Source organism: Emys orbicularis, chromosome 1 (assembly GCF_028017835.1).
Source record: "Emys orbicularis isolate rEmyOrb1 chromosome 1, rEmyOrb1.hap1, whole genome shotgun sequence".
In the NCBI taxonomy this organism is placed as follows: domain Eukaryota; kingdom Metazoa; phylum Chordata; order Testudines; family Emydidae; genus Emys; species Emys orbicularis.
This window is the reverse complement of record NC_088683.1, coordinates 95,986,970-96,014,317: the sequence shown is the minus strand read 5'-3', so window position 1 is coordinate 96,014,317 and position 27,348 is coordinate 95,986,970. Positions and strand designations below refer to the sequence as shown.

Genomic DNA, 27,348 nt, shown 5'->3' with positions numbered 1-27,348 from the left:
TAAACCAAGCCTATTTTAATGGGGAAATAGGGGTGGGGGAATGCAGGCTATGGCAGTATCACAATGAACAGGCAAAGACCACCGGGGCCAGCCCTACCGGAGGGAGCTCCATTCTAGCATAGCAGGGGATTAGCAGATTAAAATACCGATAGGCCTCTCCCAGTTAGATTAGGAATACAAGAGCAGGGGGGGAAGCATCCCCCTCTCCCAAGCCTGGAGCAGCAGGAGGCAGCTGAGCAATCTGATAACCCTGGAGAAGCAACACCACTGCTGCAATTTCCAGATGCATGGCTCAGGGCAGCATGAGATGGAAGCCACAGCACCATGCAAAAGCCCTGCTTGATTCAGCTGCTGCTACTGCTTCAGAGAAAGCCCATGTCCAGCACCCTCTGCAAGACAGTAGCTTGGGCACAACCCCTTCCAGCAGTGTTGAGTTTAATGGGGCCCTCTTTCCAATTCATGGACAGCCCCAGGAGGACTAGTTCTGGCACAACTGCCGGCGCTGGAGCCCAGGGAGTGCGCTTTGGAAGTGGGGCCTTCAATTAAAAAAATGGAAAAACAAAGTAAAAAATATCATCAGGATTCCTCCGAGTTTGTTAAAGCAGAAGGAAAGGCGGACATCCCCGTGAGACAGACAGCATGTTTCCATGGGCGCTGACATCCTCTCCTGCCAGCTGGCTAAGAGCTCTCGCTGATAAAAGTCCTATGAAAGGGAAGGAGCAGAGCTGCGCTTCTACTACAGCTGGTGGAGGGTTTGCAGCAGCATGTGGCGGGCAAAGGAGCAGGAATCCAAAGCACGGTTGGGTCTGGAGAGAGGAGAGAAGAGAAAAAGTTCATTTAAAAGCTGCCCCCTGACTGCGCTTTGACTCACTGAATGCCAGCTCTCCGTGGGTTAAGGGGCTCAGTACGGTGCCAGGAACTCAAGAGCCAGCCAGCTGGAATATCCACCTGCAAGGGACTTCATTCTTACTCAGAGACAGGGTCGGACGAGGTATAGGAATCGCTGCACTGAATCAGCCTATGGCTCCATCTAGTCCTGAATCCCACATCAGACAGTGGCCAACGCTAGCTGGTTCAGAGGAAAATACCCCCCCACTCCCCCACCAATGCAGTGCATTGTGTCACACTGTATTAAACAAGTGATCTACTTGTGCCCTGAAGCATGAGGATTGATTGGCCCTGCAATGGTTCTTCTAGCTATACTGTGCTTCCTCAGCTCTCTCATCCTTTCCTGAAACTTACCAAGCCAGCTGGCCTCTGTTACTACTGTACAGAGCGTAAGGGTAGAGGTTGCTACAGTTACAGCTGCGATAGGTTTCCCCTTTTCACAGGCTCATCCTTTGAACACATTCACTGCTCAGGCTGAAACTTTCCATGCTTTGTGCCCACCCCAAGGTGATGTTTCCTGAAGAACTTGAATCCAATACCACCAATGAAAAACATTCTGACCAGCTTTCCCCCCCCTCCCCCGCCCCCAATGACAGAACAGCAATATGTGCGGTGCTCCATCTGAGGGAGAAGTGGGTTTCAAATGAAGCCGGAAACGTTGAACTATGAGACTGAGCAGTATTTCCTTGTTGCTAAGCTGTTAGCTGTGCACTTTACAGTATTTGCTGAGAGACAGAACCCCGTATGCGCTGCAGTCCAATGGACCAAATTCTGCAGCACTGTTAATGGATTGAATCTCCATGCCCTACCCTTCATTCCCATCCTTCCTGCCCCCAACTGGTTCATTGCTGAAGATGCACACTGATGGACAATTCATTACATGACTTTGGATGATGGAGTTTTCACCAGGTTCTCCAGCCAGCCCAGCTCTGCAGGCCTCAGCTATGATGTTATGTGTGGGGCTTAACTTGGAATCTCCTTTCCAGGCCTTGTGCATGAGAGAAAGAGGGGAGCTTGAACTAGTGAAGTGAACTGTATCCGAGTTCCCTGAACCTCTGCTGCACTAGCCTGCACTTCTAAGGCTCCCCCTTCTCCTCAGCTGGATTCTACCTCGGGCTCTCTGCAGCCCGGCTCTATAGAATAGCGAAGGGAGCATGCACGGTACATAATCAGTTTCCCCTTGTGGGGAAAGGAGCTGAGAGAGGCAGCCGCAGGCAAACCTCAGCAGAGCAGGGACACAAAACAAAATGGTGGGGGCCTGTCTGCAGTCAGCTAATGAATTCTGCAGCATCCGTGGGAGGTGGGGAATCGGAAATTCCAGGCAGAGAACCAGCCCTAAGCACCGCCATCTGAGATGATCAGGGCCACTGCATTCTGGCCCTTTGCAGAGTCAGATGGGCATCACTTACACTCACTACATTTTTTTTTTTGAGGTTCTCTTACTCAACAATCGTAAGGCTAGAAACAATTTAAAAGGAAAAATTCTGTCACACTGAGTGAGTTCTGTGGCCAATTCCTCGCCCCCAGAGTCCAGAGGGCCCTGGCTATGGGCATTTATAACTTCTCCTACTGAGCGGTAATGGAGCTTGGAGACACAGTAAGCGACAGCTGCTTTGACTGAAGCAGCTCACAAGAACTTTGTAGCTCCACAAGCCCATTACAAAGAAGCTGATAGTTTAACAAGGCCAGGAGAGCTGCTGGAGTGGCTGGATTATTGTACCATGGAAGCTCAGGCCAATGAGCTGAAGGGTCTGACTAGATTCCAAAGGGAAGCTGACCAAGGCTGTTACCTGAGCACTCCAATGAGCAAAAGTTGGCTCTGTAGTGAGCTGGACCAGCCCGTTTGTTTTGGACAAGAACAGGACAAGCTCCTCAGCATCTGAGCTCCAGGCAAACAAGGGACACAGGTGACCTTGGATTACCAAGAGCTTTGGTGAAGCCCTTTGGACACACAAGGTTTGACTGCAGGAGCAGCTGAAGGAACATAGCAAATCACTAGAGAACCCTGCAAAGCTTTCAGCTGCATAGCTCACGATTCCCTCTAACACCCACAGCTGGGGAGTGAGGTGTTACGGCAGAGCAAATGTTGCCTTGGGCTTGTCGCACATCCCCCACCCCGTATTACTGCCCCCCATAGATTAGCGTTGGGAAGGAAGTTCTCATTTGGACAATGGCATGGCTTAACTGCTTGACTGTGCAGCTTCGGTACTAGCTTGTTTTTTCCTTTTGCTCTCACCATATGTTAAGACATTTCCTTTGCAAAAGTCACTGGGCTATTTTATGATTTGACACTATATCACTAAGACACACACATTACTCCCTCTAGCTTCTCCTCCTCCCCTCGCCGCCACCACCTCTCCCCCCCAGCAAAACTAGACTTCTCTGCTTCCCTATTCTTAAGCAAAGTTGTGATGAAATACTGCTACAGCCACAGTCAGGAGTTTTGCCACTGACATCAATGAGGCCACGTTTTCACTCTGGAAGCGCTACCTATCTACACCATGCCTGTCACTGAGGTACCCAAACATCTAGATCAGTAGTTCTCAACCTGCGGCCCACTTACAGCCCTGTCAGCATACAGCTGCGGCCCATGTGAGATCCTCAGGGCCATACAGGTAGTATGTATATAGTGTGGATGTGGCCACATAATACGGAGAGAGCTGCATATGCGGCCCACAAAGGTAAATTGGTGGAGAACCACTGATCTAAATGCAGCAAAATCATGGCCACCGTGTTTAATGCGCTATGGGCACAGCTCAGAGAGCAACACGTAGGGTTAATTGCTGGCCCAGAGCCTAAGAGAGGGGTGTACACACATCCAGGGCAGAGTGTGCTGTGAATGAACTTCTCAGTGTACGCAGCCACTGGACGCTCTCAGGTCAGAGGTTATGCTGGAGGAAGAGCTCGTTAATGGTGCACCTGACTCCACAGCAGATCACTAGAAGTGAATGTTATAAGTAGTCCTCAGCGTGGCCCATCGTCCAGGTCAGTTTTACTTAGACATGTTTTTGTCACAGGCAGTAGCGCACGGCTTGAAGGTCTGGGATGGGAACGCCTCTCCCTTGAACATTTCGTTTACATAGTGCAGACAGGTCCAGTGATCTGGGGGCTTGGGGACAGCACAATTCCTGCTCTTCTTTACTTGGGGAGGGGCTGCTTCAGAGCCAGCAAGGTGGTGAGCGGGGCTACAGGTCAGGCTCTGGGAAAAGGAAAGAGAGCTAACAGACAGGACTGCTACGGCAGCTTGTTTATTACATCCTGCCCCCCTTCAGCAGGAACTACTACCAGCCTCATTTCCTCATCCTTCCTTTGCGGACTGCAACAACAGTGCACAGCATGTTTGCAGGAGAGATGTGAATAGCTCGCATAGTCTCTCCCCTTTAGGTTAGGAATCAGGAACTCGAATTCTAGCCCCCCCCCTCCCCAATCTGCAATACCGCTACAGGAGCCAGGTCTGATCATCCTTTGGCAGCTTCGTATCCAGCTACCTCTGCAGCTATAGCCATACTGTCCTTTGCATGTGGAATGAGCCCCTGAACTGGCCCTGCAAGGCCAGCCATCTCCACCTTCACATCTCTGCTGTGACGGTTAGAAGGCAGCCAGTTAACTATCAGCCCTTCCATTTAGCTATTAAGTAAGGCCAGCTATATATAAGTGTGCACGACTTACAAAGGGCTGGGGAGAGGGACACAACTTTTAAGCCAGTGTCTTTCTATGTATTTGTATGGTGCCCAGCACAATGGGATCCTCATCTTCATGACAGCCTCTGAGTATTTTAGGAATACATGGAATAAATACTGTACCTGACCAATTTTAGCTTTACGCCTGCCCCAAGTTTTAGCTTGGTTATGGAACTTATTTAAAAAGGTGTCCACTGTTCAGTGCAGACTGAACATGATATAATCAGGTTAAGAAACCCAACAAACTCCCTGACATGGATCCTAACTGTGTGTTGATTTGGCAAGTCACAGCCTTTCGGACTCAGTTTCCCCCTCCATTAGTGAAGAGATGGATACCAACACTTATCTACAGCAACAGAGTGCGTGGGGACTCACTGGTTTGGTTTTTCTAAGTGCTATACAAACATTAAGTTTCCACTGTGCTTCCATGGTTGACTTGTTGGGGGTGGGCGGGGGAGAGAGAGAATAGCTCTGGAGACCAATGCCCTATCAATCTGTAACTTTGCCCCAGGGCTAAATTTAAGACTTTCCCTTTTAATGATTTTAAACAACATTTGCATAAGTATTAGAAGGAAACTGTTAAAACTGACACTCTAAGAAGCACTGCCTTATCTGTGTTATAAGAAATATTTTAGTATTAAAAAGAGAATTTAAAAAAAGGAACAAGGCTTAAAATGTTCACTATTCATGATCTTTACTTTCTGGCGTTCTCTCCAAAGATAATTAACAGACTTGTCAATTTTGTTTTCATTTCCCAGCTCTCATGCCCTGTCACAACAGGGCAGTGTTCATTTGCAGATGCAATGCATGGGAATTCAAGAAGTTTCCATTGGAACTTGAAGTCATGAAAACTTTAATATTAATCTTGGATGTTACTTTTGTAATGGCCAAGATATACATTTGGGGCTAAATCTGATTCAGCAGCGTCCTTTTAACTCATTAAACTTGTGACTGGATATTAGATCCTAGTCTTCCTTTGGGCTAAGACACTGCTACGGTCACTTGATATCACTATTCATTAACTTGCCTGCCTCTGCATAAACGCCAGTTTTAAGACCACCTTTAGAAAGTCAGTTTCCCAGTTCATTCCTCACGATCAGTGCTTCTTACCTTGTAAGCTTTGAATGTTGGACTAAGCAAGATAGGAACGGCTTTCCTTTAAGCTGTTCACATTTTTATTCTAGAACCCCTGCCCACCGGAGGCTCGAAGGGAAGAGTATGTATTTTTCTTTTTAACTCAACCATATGCAGAGGTGTCTAACTTCCTGTAGAACAGGATTGCTTGACAAGGTGCAATACTCACTTTGTCACGAAGGCCAGGAGAACTGGGGCCAGGGATTTGGGGAAATAATCCTGCTGGACCATATGGTTCAGGGTCATCAGAGGGCCATAGAGGCTTGGGACAGCCTTGATCTTCTCTTCACTCTGCCAGATGGGGAGGAGGAAGGACAGAAAAATCAGGCACATAGTAACTGCCACACCAAACGCAGTCATCACTCCATCTAATCCAGTATGCTGTCTGACTGACCGACCCCTGATGCCTTTAAAAGGCAAGCGACCCTCCACAGCGCAATGCACGCAAAAAGAGGCTCAGCTTCCGTAGTAAGTCATGGAAAGGACTAGTTCTGGAGATCATCTTAGTTTACATCATGACAGATGCTATGGTTATTCACACAACTATGTAATTCTTTGCTGGAATTAGCCTTTCCCTCGGCAACAGGAGGGAGAGCTGGCCCCTGTGTTTTACACATTGGGTTATTTAGGAGATGAGCAATCAACCTGAAGTGAAATGTCTCCACCACAGGCATCAGGAAGACTCCAGTTTGTTTCAATTAGGGCTTGACAGTCTTGTGAGGTGCAAGCAATTTACACAGTGCACATGCATGTTTCTTCTAGACCTTCCTCTGCATAGACACCCTGTCAGGACCCTCCCTCCAGCTGAGAAGGAAGCCTACAGTTCCTGCTAGATCCAAAGGGGCAGTTATTCCCTCCTGTAGGCCCCTCTCTCACCCAAGCATGCTGTTTCCAGTCACTCCCAGAATGGATTCCAAGTTTAAGCCAGAAGGAACCATTAGCTCTCCTAGTCCAACAACCCATTTACCACAGGCCACAGAATTTCACTCAGTAGCCCCTGGATGAAGCCCAATAACTTGTGTTTGGCTAAAGCATGTCTCCCAGAAAGGCCAAGGGTCTTGATCGGAAGACACCAAGAGATGGAGTATCCACCACTTCCCTTGGGAGTTTGACCTAATGGATAATCACCCTCACTGTTAAATTCAAACTAGAAACAAGCACACTGTCTAACTTCCAGCAACTGGTTCCTGTTATACTTCTCGTCACTGAATTTAAGAGCCCCTCCGTGCCCAGTGTTTTCTCCCTATCAAGGTACTTGTACGTGAATCACGTCTCCTCTCAGTCTTCGTTTTGATAAGCTAGGATTGAGCTCTTCAAGTTGCTCAATATAAAACACTTTCTCCAGCCCTTGAATCATTTGTGGTTCTTTTCTGCACCCTCTCCAACTTTTAACACCCTTTTTAAAATGCTGACACCAGAAGTGTATGCCGTATTCCACTGACGGTCTCACCAGTGCTGTATACGCAAGTCAAGTCACCTCCCTACCTCCACTCTAGCCCTTTTTGCCACAGCATTGCACTGGGAGCTCATGCTGAGTTGCTTGTCCACCACAACTCCTATATCCTGTTCAGAATCACTGCTTTCCAGGATGCCCTGCATTCCCTGTTCCTGAATGGAGCCCTTTGCATTAGGTTACGCTGAAAGTGTGTTTTGTTTGTACGACCCTAGCTATTGCTTCAAGTCTAGAGTGAAAAAGAAGTATGGAAACAGCCTCCCTCTCCACCCCAAACCTGAGCCATAGATGCACATGGATCACAATCAACAACTGGTCAGCCAAGAAAGGACTTGACTGTTGACACTGCTCCCCCAATCAATTCTCTACTTTGAAGCCCAGCCCCAAGAAAATTCTACCCTCCAATTCATCTCAGCATCTCCACAGTGATTGCAATCTGAGGCAGGATGGGAAAGAAAAAACCCTGTCCACAGAGCAGAGGACTAGAGAACTAGACCGGGCCTCATGTGAGTGGGGGACCGAGGAAGAGAGAACAGAGTAGAACATCCAAAGGAAGTGGCTTAGTCCCTAACCCATGTCACAGCTGTGCATTTCCCCAGGTTCAGAGTCATCACTGAGAACCCCAGAAAGCCACATGATCAAAAAGATGATGCAAGTTTTGTGGCTTTAGGGTATTCCAAGTATTTCTGCTGATTTTTCCAGACTTTATTTTCAGATGTTTCTAGTCCTTGAGGCTCCGAGATGCTTCAGACTGATCTATGACGACAGAACAGCCAGACCACTGAAGCACTACTCTGAGCTTGCCGATGGAGACAACTCCAATCCCCCTTCGGCTCAGCTCATGCTGTAGCCTACGTGCAGGTTCTAATGCGGTTAGCTAACTTGCAACTGATTCTCAAAAAGAATAATCCTGCTAACAGGTTTTACTGTCTTCTGTGCAGCCACAAACTGGACGCTCCAGACATTAGCAAGGACACTGGATAGAATGAAACTGAAAGTTTCAGTCGGATGTCTTTCATTTATTCTTGCTGTGGTCCTTTTAAAAGGGAAGATGTGACTAAGTGGCCCTTTTGGATACCAGGGTGAAGAATAGATATTCATGAGGCTACACCCAGGAGTCTGACAACCGGTAACTCCTAACTCTATAAAAGCTTTGTCCAGCAGCATCCCAGTTTGTCTGTATGACCCTTCCTGCCTTATAGAGATATCTGATCTTGAATATACAAGCTAGACCAAGTAGAACAGAATTGGGAACAGCTAATCCAGGCCCTCCACCCAAATATAATCCCACTCTGGAATTTGTTATCCCTGCAGTTTTCTATTGTCCCTAGGCATTGGGCATACATAGGAGTCTTACTGTTGCCATGGAGACAGGAACATGATTACCCACAATCCAGCAAGCCTTAGCTTTTAACCAGAAATGTAATCAGAACTCAGCCCAGCTCACCCATCACAGCCCACTTTTAACTCCCTCCTGCCCTCTCACCTTGAGCAGGCCCATGTGGATCAGCAGGCTGGTGATGAATGCATCAGAATTAAACGTGGCAGAAGTGAAGGCTTTTCTCATCAAGGCATCTAGAGAGAGAAATAAATGTGTAAAGCTGAAGAGCACCATGAGATACTGTGGTGACTATTGTTCATTTCACTATTGGATTCAATTACATTCAGCTTATCTGAAGCTGCCTCAATCTCCAGTCTACTGCACTGGAACGCCACACAGACAGGGGGCTCAGTGCAGAATTTAGGTCAAGTTTGCCATTGAGTACACGAGGCCTTGACTATAATCAGCTGTTAGATGGGCGGTGGGAGGCCACACCCCTTTATATACCCTGTTTGTCTCTGGTGCCAGTGGTTACTGCAGGCCACCAGTGAGTGCTGGGAGTTGAAAGAGATGAGGCAGAGAGAAAGTCAAGAAGTCACATGGAGTTCAGTCTTTAGTATGGGGGCTGCATAAAGGCCTAGAGAAGAACTATGGCTGAGGCCAAGAAGTGTTAATTGACCTCAGCCAGAGACAATGCAAGGAATGGTCGACCTGGATGCGTTTGGGTAGCACACAGCCTCACTTTCGCTGTGATGGGTTTGACAATTTGGCTGTGAGCTGGTCTCACCGGCCTTTAAAATGACAAGAGCAACAGGCTCCCATGGGACTGTCATCCGCTGGGTGTGCTTTTGGTTTGGTTTCCAGCGAGGAGGTCTGTGGTTTTCAGAGTTCCTCAAGATCAGCCACTTGTGGCTCTGGCCCTCGCCCAACTTGTTAACTTAAGGAAAGCAGGGTGGCTGCGGTACCCCGTCAGACATTATCCATGTTTCCCTCAGGAAGGGTCAGCCCTCCTTCAACACACAGACGCCTCACCCTGAAACCACCATCTCTTGACACTGCAGCAATTGCCAGATATGACCTGAACTTGCTAGGGAAGGCGAAGAGTATTCAGTTCCAGGTGCATGTGGACACTAGTCACATCGTGGGTGCCAGTCACCCACAGGAGCAGAGGCAGAGATTAGCAGAGCCATGCGTGATCTCCTGCTGACCTCAGAGGAAGCTCAGCTGGCCATTTTGGTCATGCTGAACCTTGCAACAGCCTTTGAGACAATCAACCACGGATTGTTGCCTCGGTGACAAGGGACATTATTGGTGTGCACAGAACAGCCCTTTAGTGGTTTCTGTCCTGCCTACCCACTAGGAGTCTGTTAATGGCAATAGCTAGTGTGTAAATCAGTATAAGAGACTTTAAAGGGATGCCAGATGGGAGGGGCCAAATCCTGAACCCCGCGCACAGCTCCAATAAGCAGACTGCACGTAGGTGAATACGGCTACTGGGGATTTCGGGAAGAAAGGATGGAGAATTCCTCCTCCTCAACCCTGAGGCAGTACACCGAGCACCTTCACATACCTTTTGCAGCCACAACAGCAGCCTCAGGGCTATGGGAGCATCCACACTTCCACAGGAGGGTTTTGCTCAGTGGATTCACACAGTCCATAGGCCACACCCCACCCAAATCTCTCCTCTACTATTTTGTGCACCAGTGCTGTGCTCCACAGCGTACAAAGGGTACATGGTCCCCCCGCACTGCCTCTGTGCCCTGCCCCACACCTTTCCAGTCCCAGTCCTTCTGGAAAGAGACGATAGATCTAAAACAGTTACTAGTAAAAAGAACACCAAATGGGGGCGCTCTATTTACACTGTCCCCAGATACAGGAATAGAGGGAGCACTTTCTATTTACAGTATCATTAATCTGTGGAACTCACTGACAGGATATTGAGGCCAAAACAAAAAACCTAATAAATCCCATCTCCCCCACCAAAAATGCCAGGAAGAGTAACACTCACAGCCATACTAATTAAGCTACAAGGGATATTGATCGTCATGCTTTGGGGGCATAAACTGATCTGTTGAGGTTTCACATCCTCACTCCCCCCAAAACAGCACTGCACAATCTGGCACACTACGGAGACAGAACAGTCTTCCTCTGGCTGCCATGGGAGACCGAACTACCACAAAATGGCATGGTCCAGGGAGGCCATCCCTGGGATCTCTTTAGAAGCCACAGGTGCAAGTTAGGCTCCTTCAGCCCACACCTTTGCATGGAGACACTGACTGCATCACCTGTTGTTTCATGCACTGCTGTTTTCACTGTGGTTTCATCTTTGAACACAGAAGAGATCTTCAGGAGAGCCGTAACCACCTTCTCCATGTCAGATGTGTCTGTCTGTAAGAGACAAAAAGCAGGAGCCATTAAGTGCATGGCAGAGTGAGGGCAGAAGAGACACGATTGCTACAGAAGCAACAATGAGCAGTGCAACAATTGCCTCCAACTGGCTGGACATGACAGGAACTGTCATGGCTGTATCAGGATGCTCGTGGAGGCATAAGCCATGCCATGAAATGCAGCTGCTGTGCTGGCACCATATCTGCTTCATAGACATGCAGCTTCAAGTTGAGTGTCAGCCCCCATTCTGTTCATTTGGACAATGTGAGGACCCTAATCCAGGTCACGAGACTCCCGGAAGAGATCACCTCTGGCGGTTAAACAATTTATCCCAACACACGTCGTACCAGCCACACCATCAGAAAGCCACTGACCCACCTACCTGCTGAGCTATCAGAACAGAGCACTTGGGCCCTAGTCGCAGCAGTTTCTCTGGAGATGGGAAGGTGAGGAACGTGGCAACATCCACAGGAGGAGGAGGAGACACGGGAGTAGAGTCCTGAAACAGAGCAAGTCAGATCCCAGCTCATTCTGCAGAGCACCGGCAGAGCTGTGGGTGCATGAATGTGTAGGAAAGGGCGATGGTGCTGCAGGTCAGTACTTATCTGCACTGTCAGAGCTTGTGAAGGGGTGGGAAAAGTGAGCCCAGGATAGGAATGGCACTAGCTAAGCTGTGAGGAGAAAGCTTGTACTGCAAACCCTATGACTATCTGGCTCCAGGCAGTGCTGTCGTGGCTACAGAAAGTGACAGAAGAAATAAGATTTTCCTGCTAATTTTCTTCAGATCACCACCAAACATTCCTAAGGTATTGTTCTCCCCCTCTCCTCTCTTACTCCACCCCTGCTCTGACACATCCCTCCGATCAAAGAAGAGGTATGTGAACCCCCACTTGTTCTCTACAAGTTCATAACAGCCTCCCCCCATTTCAAACCTCCTTCCCCTACTCCCAATAAGGGATTATTGGCTATCCCTCAAAGCACATTTACATGTGAGTCAAGAATCTTCTTAGAAGGCAACGATTCCTGTTCTCCCTGCCCCCTCTCCTGCAGCTGTTGTTGTTCCTCCTCGTCATCCTCCCCTTCGTCATCTTCATCCTCTTCGTCCTCTCCTTCGTCATCTTCATCCTCTTCGTCCTCCCCTTCGTCATCACTAAGAAGGATTAAGAGAAGAGTTCACATGAAAAGCAGCCCCGCAATACGGACTTCCTGGTCATGCACTGGCCCCTGAGAATAGTTCTCCAGGTCATTACAAAATGCAGTAAGACCCTTCCAAGCCTTAAAACACTAAGGTGACTGGCAGCAAATCACTTCTAGGGCAGTGAGTGTGAGCCTTTGGGGACTGCAATGGATTATGGGGCCTGGCATGTTTAGGTCACCTGTTCTAATCTGGCCTCAGACCAGCAGGGGCAGATTGGTTCCCATCGGACAGCCCTTTGGCAGTGGGTAAAACGGAGGTGAGAGTCTCAGCCTAGTTCCTAGTGGACAGGTGTCCACAAAACACCAGAGCAGGCTGCATCAAGTGTGGGCAGAAGAGTCAAGAGCGGAGGAGGCCACGAAGACCGTGCTCTCATCTCACCCTTATGGAGCTCCCTCCAGATGAAGGTGTGAGGGGGTGGGACTTGCATACATACTGGGGATAGAAATTTTCCAGCTCCAGTCCTGTTAATCCAACACCTCTCAGTAGTGCCAGACCCCATAAAAACAGGAACTCGCATGAAACAGATGTAAAAGGCAGACAGCCAGAGCTCTGACATGAATGGTGAGCAGACCCGTGCCACAGCCGTTTCTCATGGCCTACCTCAGGGACCCCAGTACATCTGCCATGTTGAAACCTTCAAGAATCTCCTGGAGCTGTTCACAGCCTTCTTCCCCCAGAGCATTACCTAGGATGCAAGCAGAGAGAAGTCAGCTTGGGGGTGAGGAAGAGACAGACACTCACAGATCGGGTGCTGAATTTGTCACGAGAAAAAAAAAGTTTAACTAGAGCGCTCAGTGAAGTCCATAAATACAATCTCTGGCTGGCTGGGAGGACGGCTGCTTGATTTGCATTTCTATAAACACCTTTCACACAAAGAACTTTACAAACTGCTCGGACAGCAGATTTGTCATTGAAATCTGTCAGCGGTTTACCAACTCAGACACCACACAAGGGTTTGAGACAAGAAGAACATTACAGAATCCAATTGCAAGGGAAGTTCAAAGAAGGAAAAATGTAATTAACCAGAAGAGATTTGAGTCTTGGAGACTGACCTCTCTGTACATTTATACAGCTCCTTTAATCCTGGGTGATTCTGAAGCACTTCTCAAATTATATATGTATAGTACCATAGAAATGCAGCCACCTCTGGGAGGGGAGGCAACAATCAACACAAGGAGCGGGAAACTGTGACCAAGCACATAGAAGCAGACCTCGATGCAAAACTAATAGCATCAATGGATCTTTAATACCAATACAGAGCAGACAGGACCTTGTTTTTAAATTCTCATCCTAGAGACACACAGACATATGGAACCCAGATTTATTCACTTCAGGAAGTGTCAGGGATAAGCAGTCAGGATTTGAAACTGTGGCTCAAGAGGTTTAAGTATAACCACTAAAGCCTAGGGGAAGAGGGAAGAGCTTATTCACTTAGTCGGTTCAGCTGCTCTAAGCAGCACCAATATTTTATACAGAGACACTTCTAGCAGCAATACAGATATTTCAATCCCGCAGGCTTCTTCCCAATGGTTTCTAGAATTTGTCATGGACTGGATAAGCTTTGATCTAACTTCATGCTCACGTACCATTGAGATCCAGTTTCTCCAACTCAGACTTATCTTCAGTAGCCTCTGCAATAGTCAGGGCAGCATCTCGTTTGATTTCACAGAAGGACAAGTTCAGTTCCTGAGAAGCAGAGGAGAAGTTGCTTTATAGGAACGCTGTATGCCAATTCTCCATTAGAAATACCAGCTTGGCATGCTCAGAATTGTTTAAGGAATTCTCTCCTTTGGAGCTGGTCTCAGCACAGAGGTAATATTTTTTTAAGTTATAAAAAGACTTGGAAGGGACTCAGGCAATGAGCAAAGACTAAACAATATGGATAGGCCAACAGGCCAATAAGAACAAATTATTCAACGGGCAGCCACATCCCTTGAGACATACTGAATGAGATGATCCCCGAGAAGGGATTTAATATTAAACAGCTGAAGGGAATTTGTTCTGGAATGGATTATTTTGGTTTGATGTCCTCCTCCCTTCGCCTGTTATTAATCCTGGGATCCTTTGACTCGGGAGAAAGGATGGCTGTGTTTTACTGTAACAGGTGTATTCATGAACGAACCCCATTGTTTTTAAAATGTGACTTCCACTGGGCACAGTACAGGCCTGAGCTATGGGTACTACTACAGGGTGGACACTTTTTTTCAAATTCACAAGGCAAGTTGTTATTAACTCAACTCTCTGCACTAGATAACCTTGCGTAGCTAATATTGTCTCACTGTTTTCTTTCACTCGCCCGTTGGTCTGTATCCATTTGTTGTCTCTTATTTTCTATTTAGATTGTAAGCTCCTTGGGACAAGGACCAATTTTTTTTGTTCTGTGTTTGTACAGTGCTGAGGCCAAAGAAGCCCTAGGCATAGACCAGAACCCAAAAGCGCACTGGTAATACAAGTAAATAATAATGCAATGGCTGGAGTTAGAGGGACACTCTTACCAAACACCTCACAGGTGACTGAGTAAGATACACCCTGGAAAAGGCTGACAGAAATGCTAGTACTGTAGGGACAATGAAATAGTAGGGTATGGTACTGGACAGGAACTGCAGTCAATATGGGGTCCATAGGTGCCAGGATAATACAAATATTAGTGAACTGGGGTCTCATCCAAGATGTGATACGGAGATACAGATACTGCATTTTATGAACATACTGTAGTGGTCACTCATCCTGTACCCCTCCTGATTTATGCTGTCCCATAGTTTAGAACAGCTGCTTCCAAACCCACCCAAGAACCTTGTTAGCAACTTGCAGAGTAGATGAGACAAGTGGCTTTAAATACATTGTTCAACCTGGATCTGAACAGACCATCACTTAGCTCACGCTGGAGCACTGCATGCTGTGAGGTGTAGTTTCCACAGATCACATCTCTGAGATCAGCAGTAGGCAGAGCTGTAGAACTAGACGGGCCTGCACTTGGAAGAACCGTGTTTTAGGATTACAGGGTGGGGCGGGGGAGTGGACATAGAACAAGGGAGGGGAAACATACGGGGTGTTTTGGGAAGAGACTTGAAGATGGAGCAGCAGAATGTGGTACCTTTAGTTTAGGGAGCCCCTCTTTGACTGCTTCAGCAATGGCGATGGCACCCTTTGAGCGCACCAGGCAGTCCCCAAAGTTGATCACTTCTACCTGTCGGAGAGTCTTCAGCGTCTGCAGAGAGTGAGAGTGCACGCCCATGAAGGCAGAAATTCAGGTGAGGGGTAGAGGGAACGATCAACTCACTCATACTCAAAGAAGAAAGAGCCTCTTCTCCCTCCCTGCTTCACAGGGACATTCGGCCCCAAAGCACTGAAGAGACCCTTCCATTGTTAACCGGGAGTGGGGGGGGATGGGGAGGGAGCAGAGAGAGACACCCAATGCAACTGCTAGTAACTCACCTCTGCCATGGCCACAGCCCCCTTCTCTGTGAAGGTGTTGTCGTTCAGATTGATAATCCTCAGCAAAGGGTTGGCAGCAAAGGCCTGGGCCAGCGCTGTAATGCCAGGATGGTTGATTCCATTCTGTGGCATATGGACCTCTTCCAGTGTCCCGATGAGCTAGATTCAGACAGGATTAGCCATTAGAAACAACACTTCAACACAGGCAGAGACAACCACCATCCCATGGGATTACCTTACAAGTTGCTTCTCTGCCACCCACAGTGAGTCCACTACATCACTCGCCAGAACCCCTGCAATCCTGTTAACTGCTACAAATACACCCCTCCTACCCCAGCAGCTATGTCTCCAGTGACAAATCAAGGTAGGACCGATGTTTTTATTTGGTGAGTCAGGGCTTAGGATGTCATTTTCCATCTGTTCTTTGGCCAGAGATTCTGAGCCTTGGGGCTATAAGCCAGAAGTGTCTCAAGAAGCTGCTTTCCAGGTCAAGGCACATGACCACTTGGCAGAATCAAAATCTTTTGCTTCTTTTTAGTTCTGCTTCTGGCCCTTCTGGTCGCAAAGGAAACCCTCCAAAATGGGAATTAGTGCAGTAGGGCACATACAATATATAACATGAAAATAAGACACTAGCCCACACAAGTCTAAGTGCCTTGCTATATGGAAAAAAACCCCAAACCTGTCATTGTTTTAGGGATTGCACGCAGGTTTAGCACTGTTATATGTGCAGAATGTTCTTTTGTCCACACACCTAATGGCATTATATAAATATGTAAGACAGGCCTAGGAAGATACTTATATAGTATCCAGAGATAGAGAGTCTCATTTATTTGTAGTTGTTACACAGGCAGGATCATATCTACCTATTTATATGCAACAATACACATATAGATGGGGTCACCAATAAGTAGATTCTGCAACACTATTGCTGGCACATTTGACAGCATGCAAGATAATTAAAAAGTCACTAGGTGATGGAAAATGTACATTTGAAAGACATGAGCCAGAGAAATAACAAGTGCCTACAACTCCTGTTGCCTTGGATGGGAGTTATGTGGTGAGCAGCTATGGTGGGATCCAAGAAGATACTTCAGCACTTAAGTCCCAGTTTTGGCACCACTGTGGTCCACAAAACTCCTGCTGAACCATATAGGTGCCTAAACTCACTCAGTGAATATGTTTTTCAGAGTCCCTCAGCACCTATGTTCCTGCCTCTGGGCACACGCGATGCTGTCTCCCTCTAGGCAGACACATAACTCAGGTTGCCTAAGCCCTAGAGCGATTCACGAACCAGGGGAAGACAGGCATTTGGCCCCTGAAGTCAGGTGAAGGGCCTACCAGATCAGCTCCCATTCCAAGTCTGGAGGAGGTGGTACCCACCGTATAAAACTTTTAGCTCAACGGTTAGAGCACTTGCCTGGGATGTGGGAGACCCCTGCTCAAATCCTCTCAGAAGAGAGCTCTACCCAGTAAGCTAAGCGATATTCTGATATGGGGCTTCCTCAGTCTCTCCTGTTGAAGCAGTTGCACTCTCGATGAATAATGGGAGAGTGATGGCAGCAGGGGGACTGGACCCAGGGTCTCCCACCTCCCAAGTGGGTGTCTAAACCACTGGACTACAGTCAGTCATTCTCACTCATGTACTTGCTCTATCTGGCCCAGTGACTGTTTTAAGTATTTATCCACAGAGAGAATGGGCAAGAATGGGAATGACTCTGTAGTCCAGTGGTCAGGACACCCACATGGGAGGCCCGGAGTCCAGTCCCCCTGCTCCTATCACTCTCCCATTATTTATCCAGAGTGCAACAGCTTCGACAGGAGAGACTGAGGGAGCCCCACATCAGAATACCCCCTAGCTCAGTGGTTAGAACACTCAGATGATTTGAAGGGGGGTCTCCCGCTTTTCTCCCGCTCTGGCAGGTCAGTGCTCTACCCACCGAACTAACAATTATGAGGTGGGCCCCAGCATCACCACCCTGTTTTGCGGAGGACAGGCATTTAACTCATTCCTGCAAGAAAAGGCCTTAGATGCTTGTCTCCAGGCAGCGAGTTCCCATTGACTGAATGCTAAGCAGAGCGAGGCGCCTCCCTGCAGCCTGGACTTAGGTGCCTATTTCTGAGACATGGGTAAGGCTTAGCACACACCCCTCTTCTTGGCATCTCCTGTTCGCTAGCTTAGGTAGCTGTTCAGCTAGCATGCTGGCTTTTGTGGAACAAGGTGCCCTGGGCTCGTGGGACCCCCACAACGAGCCGGTTCTGAGAGCGTGCGGAGTCGGTTGACGCTACGCCCGGCTCATGAGACAGCTCATGGTGTCCGACACCATCAGGTGGTCCAGAGACATTTATACGGAACACATCACAGGACACCGCCAATACTACACTGAGTAACTGAGACTGCCGACCAGGGAAATAACCCACTTCCTTCCCTGACGAACCAAGGGACGCACCCCACCCATGTACTCATTCGCTACACCGATACTGACTTGGACTCCTTATACATTCCATGGGTGGCGTACCCAAGCCCACTTATCCACTGACACTTGAAAAACTCTTGCACCCCAATCTGGGTCTATGCCTGTTATGTGATATGTATGTATCTCTTCACCCTTGCACCCGATACCTGTAATCCCTCATAACCCAAGCCTGACCCCAGATGTACAGTACCTTCCCTCTTAACTTGTGTATATTTAATTTTAAATATTCACTTTAATAAAATTTTTAAATCTGTTCTTTTATTGGGCCAACTTCTGCTGAGAGAGAGACAAGCTTTCCTGCCACACCGAGTTCTTCTTCAGGGCTGGGAAAGGTACTCCCAGCCAGCGTCACAGCAAAATGCAAGGTGGAACAGATAGTTTAGCATAAGTAGTTAGCACATATTCTAAAGGAACCATTCAAGGTAGAGTGACCCATTAGCACCTCTGCAGTCAGAGGACAAGAAGAGGGCATTAGTGGGTTGCAGGTGGTTGTAATAAGCCACAAATCCAATATCTGTTCAGTCCCTGATTTTTAGTGTCTAGCAGAGTAATGAATTTAATCTCCCAGGCTCAGCTTTTGAAAGTGTTGTACACCTTTGAGGATGAGGGCTGTTATAGAGTGATTGTTTTGTGAAAAGTGTTCACCCACAGGTGATATGGTGTTTTTGTCTCACTTTCCTGTGAGAGTTCATTCAAGAGCATAGTGATTGCCTGGGTTCACCCACACAGTTGTTATTGGCAAAAAGAACAGGGGTACTTGTGGCACCTTAGAGACTAACAAATTTATTAGAGCATAAGCTTTCGTGGGCTACAGCCCACTTCTTTGGATGCATATAGAGTGGAACATATATTGAGGAGATATATATATACACATACAGAGAGCATGATTATCACTTCAAAAGTTTTTTCTCTTACTTAATTGGCCTCTCAGAGTTGGTAAGACAACTCCCACCTGTTCATGCTCTCTGTATGTGTGTATATATATCTCCTCAATATATGTTCCACTCTATATGCATCCGAAGAAGTGGGCTGTAGCCCACGAAAGCTTATGCTCTAATAAATTTGTTAGTCTCTAAGGTGCCACAAGTACTCCTGTTCTTTTTGCGGATACAGACTAACACGGCTGCTACTCTGAAACCTGACAGTTGTTATTGGGGCATTTAGTGCACTGGATGAGGTACACCACATGTTGGGATAGGTATATGTAGGACCCCTGGATCTTGAAAGGTGGGGGGTAGGGGGGAGGAATGATCATTGTAGCAGTGGATATATGTCTGTAGGTTTTGCATCTGTTGTTCTAGCAGGGTCTGGTGCTGCTCTAAGTTGGCATAGTCCTGATCTGTGGGGAGCTTGCTTCTGATGAGCTTGGAGAAGTTTGGGGGCTTTATTTGGAGGCCAGAGGAGGGGATTCAAGAAAGATTTCTTTCAGGATGGATCCCCATTGAGCATGGGTTGTAACTATTTTTGATGATACCCCACATGAGTTCCAGTGTACGGTGATGGGTGACAACTAGCGGTGTGCAGTCAGAAGGGGTTTTATTTCTGTATTGAAGCACGTTCTCTCGGGCTATTGGGGTGGCCCGATCCAAGCTTCGATCTCATTCTCTGGTGAAATGTTGTTGTTTGGTGAAGGCGGTTTTGAGTGTGTCAAGTTGTATATCCCAGACTTCCTCCTTAGAGCACATTTTGTGGTATCTGAGTGCCTGGCTGTAGCTAACAGATTCCTAGGTGTGTTGCTATGTGGGTTTCTTGTATATGGTTGTCTGCAGGGTTGCATTGCTGAAGCTGATTGGTGTCCAGGAAGTTGATGCTAGTGTGGCAGCGTTCGAGGGAGAGAGTTTAATAGATGGGTGGTGGTTGTTGAAGTTATGGTGGAAATTTATGAGGGAGTTTAAGCCCTCTGTCCAGAGGATGAAAATATCAACAGATCTCAGATATATCATCATCGGTTTCGTGGTGCATTTACTTTTGTGGATCACATGCTTAGGCATCTCACTCTCCCCATTCATTGTGTAGGGAGCCTAGGCCACTCACTCAGTTTTGTGGAATGCTGTGTTATTCCTGTGACTTTCTAGGTATCTAAAATTTAGGCGCAGTGATGCTCAGTGTTGCGACACCTTGTCCCTTCCTGGATACCACCCCTACTTAGTACTCATGGCTGAAAGAAACAGGATGAAGACAGACATTCTCTGGCTAGAAGAGCTTTCGGAGGGCAGCCTCTCTCTCTCTCAGGATAACTTACACTCTTAAAGGGAGATCTCAAATTTCCATGCACTGAATTTAAAAAAGGATGAACTCAAACTGGAACGGGTACAGAGAAGGGCCACTAGGATGATCCGAGGAATGGAAAACCTGTCGTATGAAAGGAGACTCGAGGAGCTTGGTTTGTTTACCCTAACCAAAAGGAGGCTGAGAGGGGATATGATTGCTCTCTTTAAATATATCAGAGGGATAAATACCAGGGAGGGAGAGGAATTATTTCAGCTCAGTACTAATGTGGACACGAGAACAAATGGATATAAACTGGCCGTCGGGAAGTTTAGGCTTGAAATTAGACGACGGTTTCTAACCGTCAGAGGGGTGAAGTTCTGGAACAGCCTTCCAAGGGAAACAGTGGGGGCGAAAGACCTCTCTGGCTTTAAGATTAAGCTTGATAAGTTTATGGAGGGGATGGTTTGATGGGATAACGTGATTTTAGTCAATAGGTCAATAACGTGCCATCGCAGGTAATTAGTATCAATGGTCAATGCGGGTCTGGCTGGAGAATCTTGCCCGCATGCTCGGGGTTCTGCTGATCGCTATATTTGGGGTCGGGAAGGAATTTTCCTCCAGGGTAGATTAGCAAAGGCCCTGGAGGTTTTTCACCTTCCTCCGCAGCATGGGGCAGGGGTCGCTTGCTGGAGGATTCTCTGCGACTTGAAGTCTTTAAATCATGATTTGGGGACTTCAACAGCTGAGTAAAGGGAGAGAATTATTCCAGGAGTGGGTGGGTCAGCTTTTGTGGCCTGCATCATGCGGGAGGTCAGACTAGATGATCATAATGGTCCCTTCTGACCTTAAAGTCTATGAGTAAATCCTAATTTTTATGTCAGACCTGTATATAATCATTATGTGTCTTTTTAGCTGAAAAGCACAGTGTTCTGAGATCTGGCACAAAGGATTTAGGGTATGGAGGTCACGGGAGGAAAGAGGGAGGCAATGTAAGGTTTGCTGGTGAGGAAACGTTGAGACTCCTTGTCACTTAGTCCCCCAAAACTACCACAAGTCTAAACCAAATTCCAGTCTCATTCATTCTCGCTGGATAGAAAGGTGGGCATGGGACAGCCCAATTTCTATTCCCCCACCCAAATGCAGCACTAGCAGCTTGATCAGAACAGGGGCCAAAGGAAGAAATGAGACCCCAGTTGGTAGTGTCCCCTGCAGGAGATTTGTGAGAGATAGATAAAAGCTATGCCTGGGCCAGCTATCATAGCAATTAGAGATAGAGATATAGAGAGATAGATTAGAGATCTAACTGGTCAACTGGCCCACCCCCTCCCAGTGCCAGATTAATCTCCAACTGCATCACTTGTTCTGTACAGTATTAAGTTACTCAAGCAATACATCACTTCACCTAACAGTTAGCAGATTATAGTGTGGAGTAGTTACTCATCATGGAAACGAATCCTGTTTTTTGTGCTCAGTCTTGTCCCATTATTCTCAGTTATGCCTCCTCTAACCAAGTCTTCTCCTTTTCTTGGTGTTACCATCCTCAAATGCTTGACTGTTTTAGCAGCATACAGATTGTTGTGGTAAAGATGAACTGAGGGCCAGTACCTTATGGACACCCTTCTCCTCAGTGCATATTTCTTTAGCATACATGTCTGAATACACACTGCTCCCCCATCACTACCAGAACCAGCGCCCACATACACTTGACACACCTGTACCCCATCTCTGAGGAAGTCCTACTTTGGAGCTTACCCCAAATGCCTCAGCCAGTGCGGTGGCACCATCGTTCTCCAGGCGGTTCCTGCCAGCTACGAATACTTTCAAAGCCAGAGGTTTGCCCAGGGCACTTGACTTCCTGTGACACTCTTTCAGGGCAGCTGCTAAGATCTAGAGACAATATTAACAGCTTTACATTACTATAGCATCTCATCCTGGAGGATCCCAGAAATGTTTTATGAACTGGATATATAGGAAGCATTTAGGACACCACTGAAGTGAAGCTGCTTCTGGAGTGGGACACAGGAACCATTCTACACCACCACTATTACACAATATTAACAGTGTAGTCACATTTGAAACCGTAGAGGGAATTTTATAGCACAGAAACGCAATAGTCCCTTTGCCCTGTCTAAACACAAACTTGGGTAAACAACCCTGGTTCTTTAGTGACCATGAATTGTCAAGGCCTTGGTTTTACACTTCAAAAGGACAGCCTCCATCAGAGCCAGGCTCAGGCACTGGGTTCAGACAGAAGAACATCAGAATTCTCTTGATGGGGGACTCTCCTGTCCATATATTGGGATAGGCCAACTCTGCTCATCTTGGACACTTCATGAGATCAGTCTGAAGTATGATGGTAATCAAGACAACAAAGGGGGAAGTTGGAACCTAAGGCCCCCCGCACCCAATCTTTATGGGATGACCAATGCAAGCGAGCTGGGACTGAGAAGTGTCACTTACCTTGCCGCCTCCAATGCCCATGCCACAGTTGTTCAGCTTGAGCTCCTGCAAAGTGAAGCAGGCAGGACTCTTCAGCAGTGCCTCAAAGCCACGCACGCCATCTGGCCCAAAGGCATTGTCACTCAGGTCCAGCTCCACCAGCTGGGAACCTGCGGTGATAAGGGCCTCCCCCAGGGCAGTCTGTGAGGAGATAAGGGATTCGGTTTTTAGTAACATAGCTCCACAGGCCCATTTAGACCACTATCCAGTGCTTCAGAGGAGGCCCCCCCTCCCCCCCGTAGTATGCAGTGCTGCATGAGGGAGAAGGAATCTTTTCTGATTGCCAAGGCAGTTAGCTTGTGCCCTGAAGCATGGGATTTGATTACTGTTAGCTGAATGTGCACAGCTCTAAGTATTAGATACCATGAAGTTATCCAGGCCTTTTTAAAAGAAGGCCACAGGAGCCACACACATTTCAGTCACCTGCCCAAGCACCAAGTTTCACAGATCCAAATATATGCTATTTAAATGAGCAATTATTCTTTTTGATTTTAAGATTACAGAAGCCACCTCCTGATTCATCCCAGAATCATTCCAAGTTGCTGCTTTAAGAGGGTATCCTTTTATTCTGGAGTCCTAGTTTCCCACCCTGCCCATCAGATGGCCATACTGCTGATCCTCCTCCAGGGAAGAGCTGCTTTACTGATCCAGCCAGAAGGTGTTATGCTATCGCTTCTTCCCATCATCCCAGAGGCTGAGGAAGAGGGAAAACCATACATGCTCATGCTTTATCAGCGAGGTTATGTTTGTATTTGGGTCTCTGACAGCACATGGATCCATGGAAAGGATGGATAGTTTTAAGTGTAAACATAAGGTGCGAGAGGAGATTAAGGTTAGGAGTAATCACAAATCTGAAACTTTAACCCCCAATTCTCCCACTTACCAGAGCAAAAGGGATCTCAGACCTCAATCTCCCTGTGAACATGTCACTCCAGTGACATCTCTAAAAAGAGACAGATGGAAAGATATGACTGTTAAATATCAGAAGCACACACAAAGGTCCTCTAGCCCCCAGCACTCGACAGGGGACATGATATATTACAATTTACACTTCTCTTGTGTCTGTCACCTAATTATGTATGCCAAAGAGCTACACAAACCATAATTCACTTCACTCACCAAGGAAACGCAGTAATTTCTGGGGTAGAATTCATCAGCTGTTTAACAGTGCACAGCAACAACACACAAGAACTGAGGACATAAGTGAAGATTACCACACCCAATGAAAACTGAAGGATGCAGAATGAGAATTTCATCAGGATAGGAAGCCTAAACTTATGAGAAGGGCCATAGAAACCTCAGTGACCACAAGCAGTCAAGGCTTCAGGTTTAGGTTTCATTCAGAAGATAGCATTTCCAGTGGCACAGTACCCACCCACCTCAATACTAGGCTAGAGTCCTGGATAAATAATTCAGGGGGTAGAAAACATCGTGGTAAACCTCCATCACCATTTCCTGCAGCACTCTGGGCTTTGCTTGAAGTCTCCTACCCAAGCAGGAGGTCTGACTCTGCAAGATCTGATGAAATCACAGCCCTAAGTGGCTACACTGCATTACTGGAGCGCTCCCCTCTGGTTTACAGAGGCTTACCCTGGTGTGAGTCTTCTCTCATGGCTTTCTTGTCTCAGCCAGGCAGCGCTGCCCAAGGCTGAAATGCAATATTTCAGCAAATGCTACTCACAGGGCTGGTTAAGCCAAGTTATGAGGTCCTATGGGTTTGCCACCACTTATTCATACACAAGCCTAGCTTCCTGGGTCTATTCTTTTCTGCTGGTGGGACAAGGAAGGAATTTGAAGTTTGTATTGCTCCTGCAGGGACCTGTCCTGGGTCAGTGCTCAAAAACAGACAGGCCTTCAACATCTCATCAATATATCCTCCCCTCCCCTTCAGTACTACTAAAAGATCTCACCTTGAGTTCAGCTTTCTTCTCCAGGGCTTTGGCAATGACCTTTGCTGCCTCCACACCCACGGTGTTGCCTTCCAGGCGCAGGGCTTCCAAGCCATCAAATTCCTCAATTTCCTTAGACACCTCTTTGGCTGCACAGAGCAAGCAGAGCCTTACTCTCCTCCTTTCTAACCCAAGTCATTTTAGGTTCCATACAAGGGCAGGTTGCAGAGTCTCTCTTCCCACCACTACTCATTTTTCCCCAGCCTCTAGGTCTTTCACCCACAACTAACGTGGTTTTGCACTACCAAGGAGGGGTAAGAAGGAGAGCATCGCCATGCAAACTAGTGGGAAAAGTCAGTCATGGGTTTGAGAACAACCTACTTCCAAGTGTGATTCAGGGATTTATTCCCCCACCCATCACTGCAAGACAAGGACACCACTGCCCAGCCAGTGCTTTATCCTAACAAGAGATGTGCAGGGGGAAGAGCACCCCAAGCAAACAACAACAAGCCTGTCTAGGACTGAGTCAGGAACTGAGGCACTCTATCCTAGGGCAAGGGGGATTGAGGAGGCAGGCAGGAGAGACTAACCAATCCCTCTGCACGGAGCTTGTAAAGCCTTGCTAGCATCCCTTGGCATTTCAATCATTCCGAGTTTTACTAGGCTTCCTGAAGCGTTTAGTGTAGGAGGAAAGTCTCTTGCCTCTAGCAATTTAAAGCGTCAGTGTGTGTATTAGAAGTACAAGAGACACTCCCAGAACAAAATCGACATTTATAAGTCAGGGAGAGTCAAAACCAGTTTCTCCAGTTGTAGCAGTGATGCTGGGATAGTGTGATGGGGGAAAAGGTGGGGAGGGGTTACTTCTCTATCAGAAGTCCCCATTTCTCAGATGGCTGACCCTTGTATCCCCCTGCCACATTACATAGACTCTCACATATTGGAGTTAGCTGTGTCCAGACACCTTTAGTTAGGAGGAGGTTCATGACACACAGCTCTGGGATGGCACTAACATGTACCCAGGGGGACACTGCCCCAACACAAGCGTTTTCTCTTACCATCTTCGGCGGTGTTGAGTTTTAGGCTCTTTCCTTTGAAGCTCAGCTGCCCTCCGCCCACTTGGGCTTTGGCAAGTGACTCCGCTAACTTAGTAATGTCCTCGGATGCCATTTTCTCCACTTCACCAACCTCCAAGAACTGTTGATTTAAAGGGAGTCCACTGTCAAGATAAACAAAGAAACTTCGACTTGAAGAAACAGGTTTAATCTGTATTACGAATAGCATCTCAGGTTATCAACACTGATTTTTTAGAAATCTAGTTGATTCAGCTATTAAAAAACCCCCAAACAGTAACAATCATGACAGTGAGACTAGATTGGTCAGTTTCAGAATCTGAAAGTGTGTTGCAGGGAAAGGTTTAGATTTTAATCTAGTCATTACTGTTAATCAACACGACTGAATTGGGCACCTGAACTACCTGACAACATCCCATAAGACATTACTCTGTTTGCAATACTGTTAGAACTGAAAACAGTATTCCTTTCTCCCCAAAATCATGGCCTTTAAACACAAGCCATGATCCAGCCCTGCGAGTTTCCCCTCCTCTGCAAGCTGAGCCAGAGTTAAACACAACTGTTTTTCCTTTTCACTTGCATCCTGGCCGGTACTCACCTGTCAGCACAGTACTGGAATCAGATTGTAACAAGCAAAGGGGTTTTCCACCTCTTTCCCTGACAGACTATTCCACAGCCTGACACACCTGGTAAATTTTGCAGACAGTCCAAGATTTCCCTTTGGTTAGTTCGTTCTTCTGATCCTGGCTGGAAATGCTTTACATTATACTAGATAATTCTTCCCCCCCACTTGGCAATTACACACCATGTTTTTGTGGATTCTTAGGCCACCCATTAGTCAAAGCTGAGCTAAGCGATCTCTACAGCTGCACTGTAGCTGTGCTGCTGCAGCACTTCTGGTGAAGATGCTCTACGCGGATGGGTCCTGCCTCCCTGAGAGGCCGTGGCTATGTCAGCGGGAGAAGCTCTCCCGCCAACATACCGCAGGCCCCACTGGCATTTAGGTTGATATAATTAATGTCGCTCAGATTATTCACACCCCAGAGTGATGCAAGTGATACTGAAGTAATCTGTAGTGCACACATAGCAGCACTAACAGAAGTTGATCTGGTAATAGATATTACCTCACCACCCTTGTCTCTCTAATATCCTGGGACCGACAGGGCTACAACAACACAGCTAGCTGTTTGTCCTTCTGTCTATGTCAGACGCTCCAACCCCCTGATCATCCCTGCCGCTGCTCTCCATCACGCTGTGGTTAATGGCTCTCTGGCGAGGCGGCCCGAGCACAGCACACCAGGTGAGGATGTAAGAGGGAGAGGCGGGACTAGCCCCTCCTTGCTCTGTGATGCAACAACCCTGCCTACGCAGCGCACAATTACTCACCCGCCTCGACCCGCCCGGCCCGCTGGCGGAGCCCAGGGGAGGCGGCAGGCACAATAGCAGGGCGGCTTCAGTTGTGCAACGCAGCAAGAGAGAGAAACAACCGGGAGGGAGGGATGCGGAGCCAGAGGCGCGTCTCCCGGAGCGCATGGCCCGGGGGACGGGGCGCAGGACCAGCCGCACGGGGCACCCCCCGCCCCGAGGCAGCAAGGGGTTGTGGGGGGGACGGGGCACACCCACCCCCTACAACAACATCTGTTTACCTGGGAAACCCGGCAGGGCGGGGGCCCGCGGAGATCGGGCTGGAGAAGCGCCAGGACCC

General features: G+C 47.7%; 1 protein-coding gene across 1 annotated transcript; it reads right to left on the bottom strand.

Annotated features, from left to right (window-relative positions):
- On the bottom strand, positions 1-27,348 carry RANGAP1 (Ran GTPase activating protein 1). Its single transcript, XM_065403226.1, has 16 exons — positions 27,290-27,348; positions 25,629-25,789; positions 24,595-24,722; positions 23,568-23,627; positions 22,646-22,825; positions 21,938-22,072; positions 15,498-15,656; positions 15,157-15,270; positions 13,649-13,748; positions 12,663-12,747; positions 11,852-12,014; positions 11,247-11,363; positions 10,762-10,864; positions 8,642-8,730; positions 5,872-5,993; positions 1-806 (listed from the first exon to the last, which is right to left on the bottom strand). Exons 2-16 carry the CDS (start codon positions 25,738-25,740, stop codon positions 737-739), a joined length of 1,737 nt encoding a protein of 578 aa, XP_065259298.1. The 5' UTR covers positions 25,741-25,789; positions 27,290-27,348; the 3' UTR covers positions 1-736.

What these genes read in the sequence shown, in the direction of transcription:
- RANGAP1 (XM_065403226.1), bottom strand. Translation starts at nt 25,740, where the DNA reads ATGGCATCCGAGGACATTACTAAGTTAGCGGAGTCACTTGCCAAAGCC. An exon ending in CTGAGATCCCTTTTGCTCTG is followed by an intron (nt 22,826 to 23,567) that starts GTAAGTGGGAGA and finishes ATCTCCTCACAG; the next exon opens with ACTGCCCTGGGGGAGGCCCT. An exon ending in TCCACATGGGCCTGCTCAAG is followed by an intron (nt 5,994 to 8,641) that starts GTGAGAGGGCAG and finishes CCCATCTGGCAG; the next exon opens with AGTGAAGAGAAGATCAAGGC.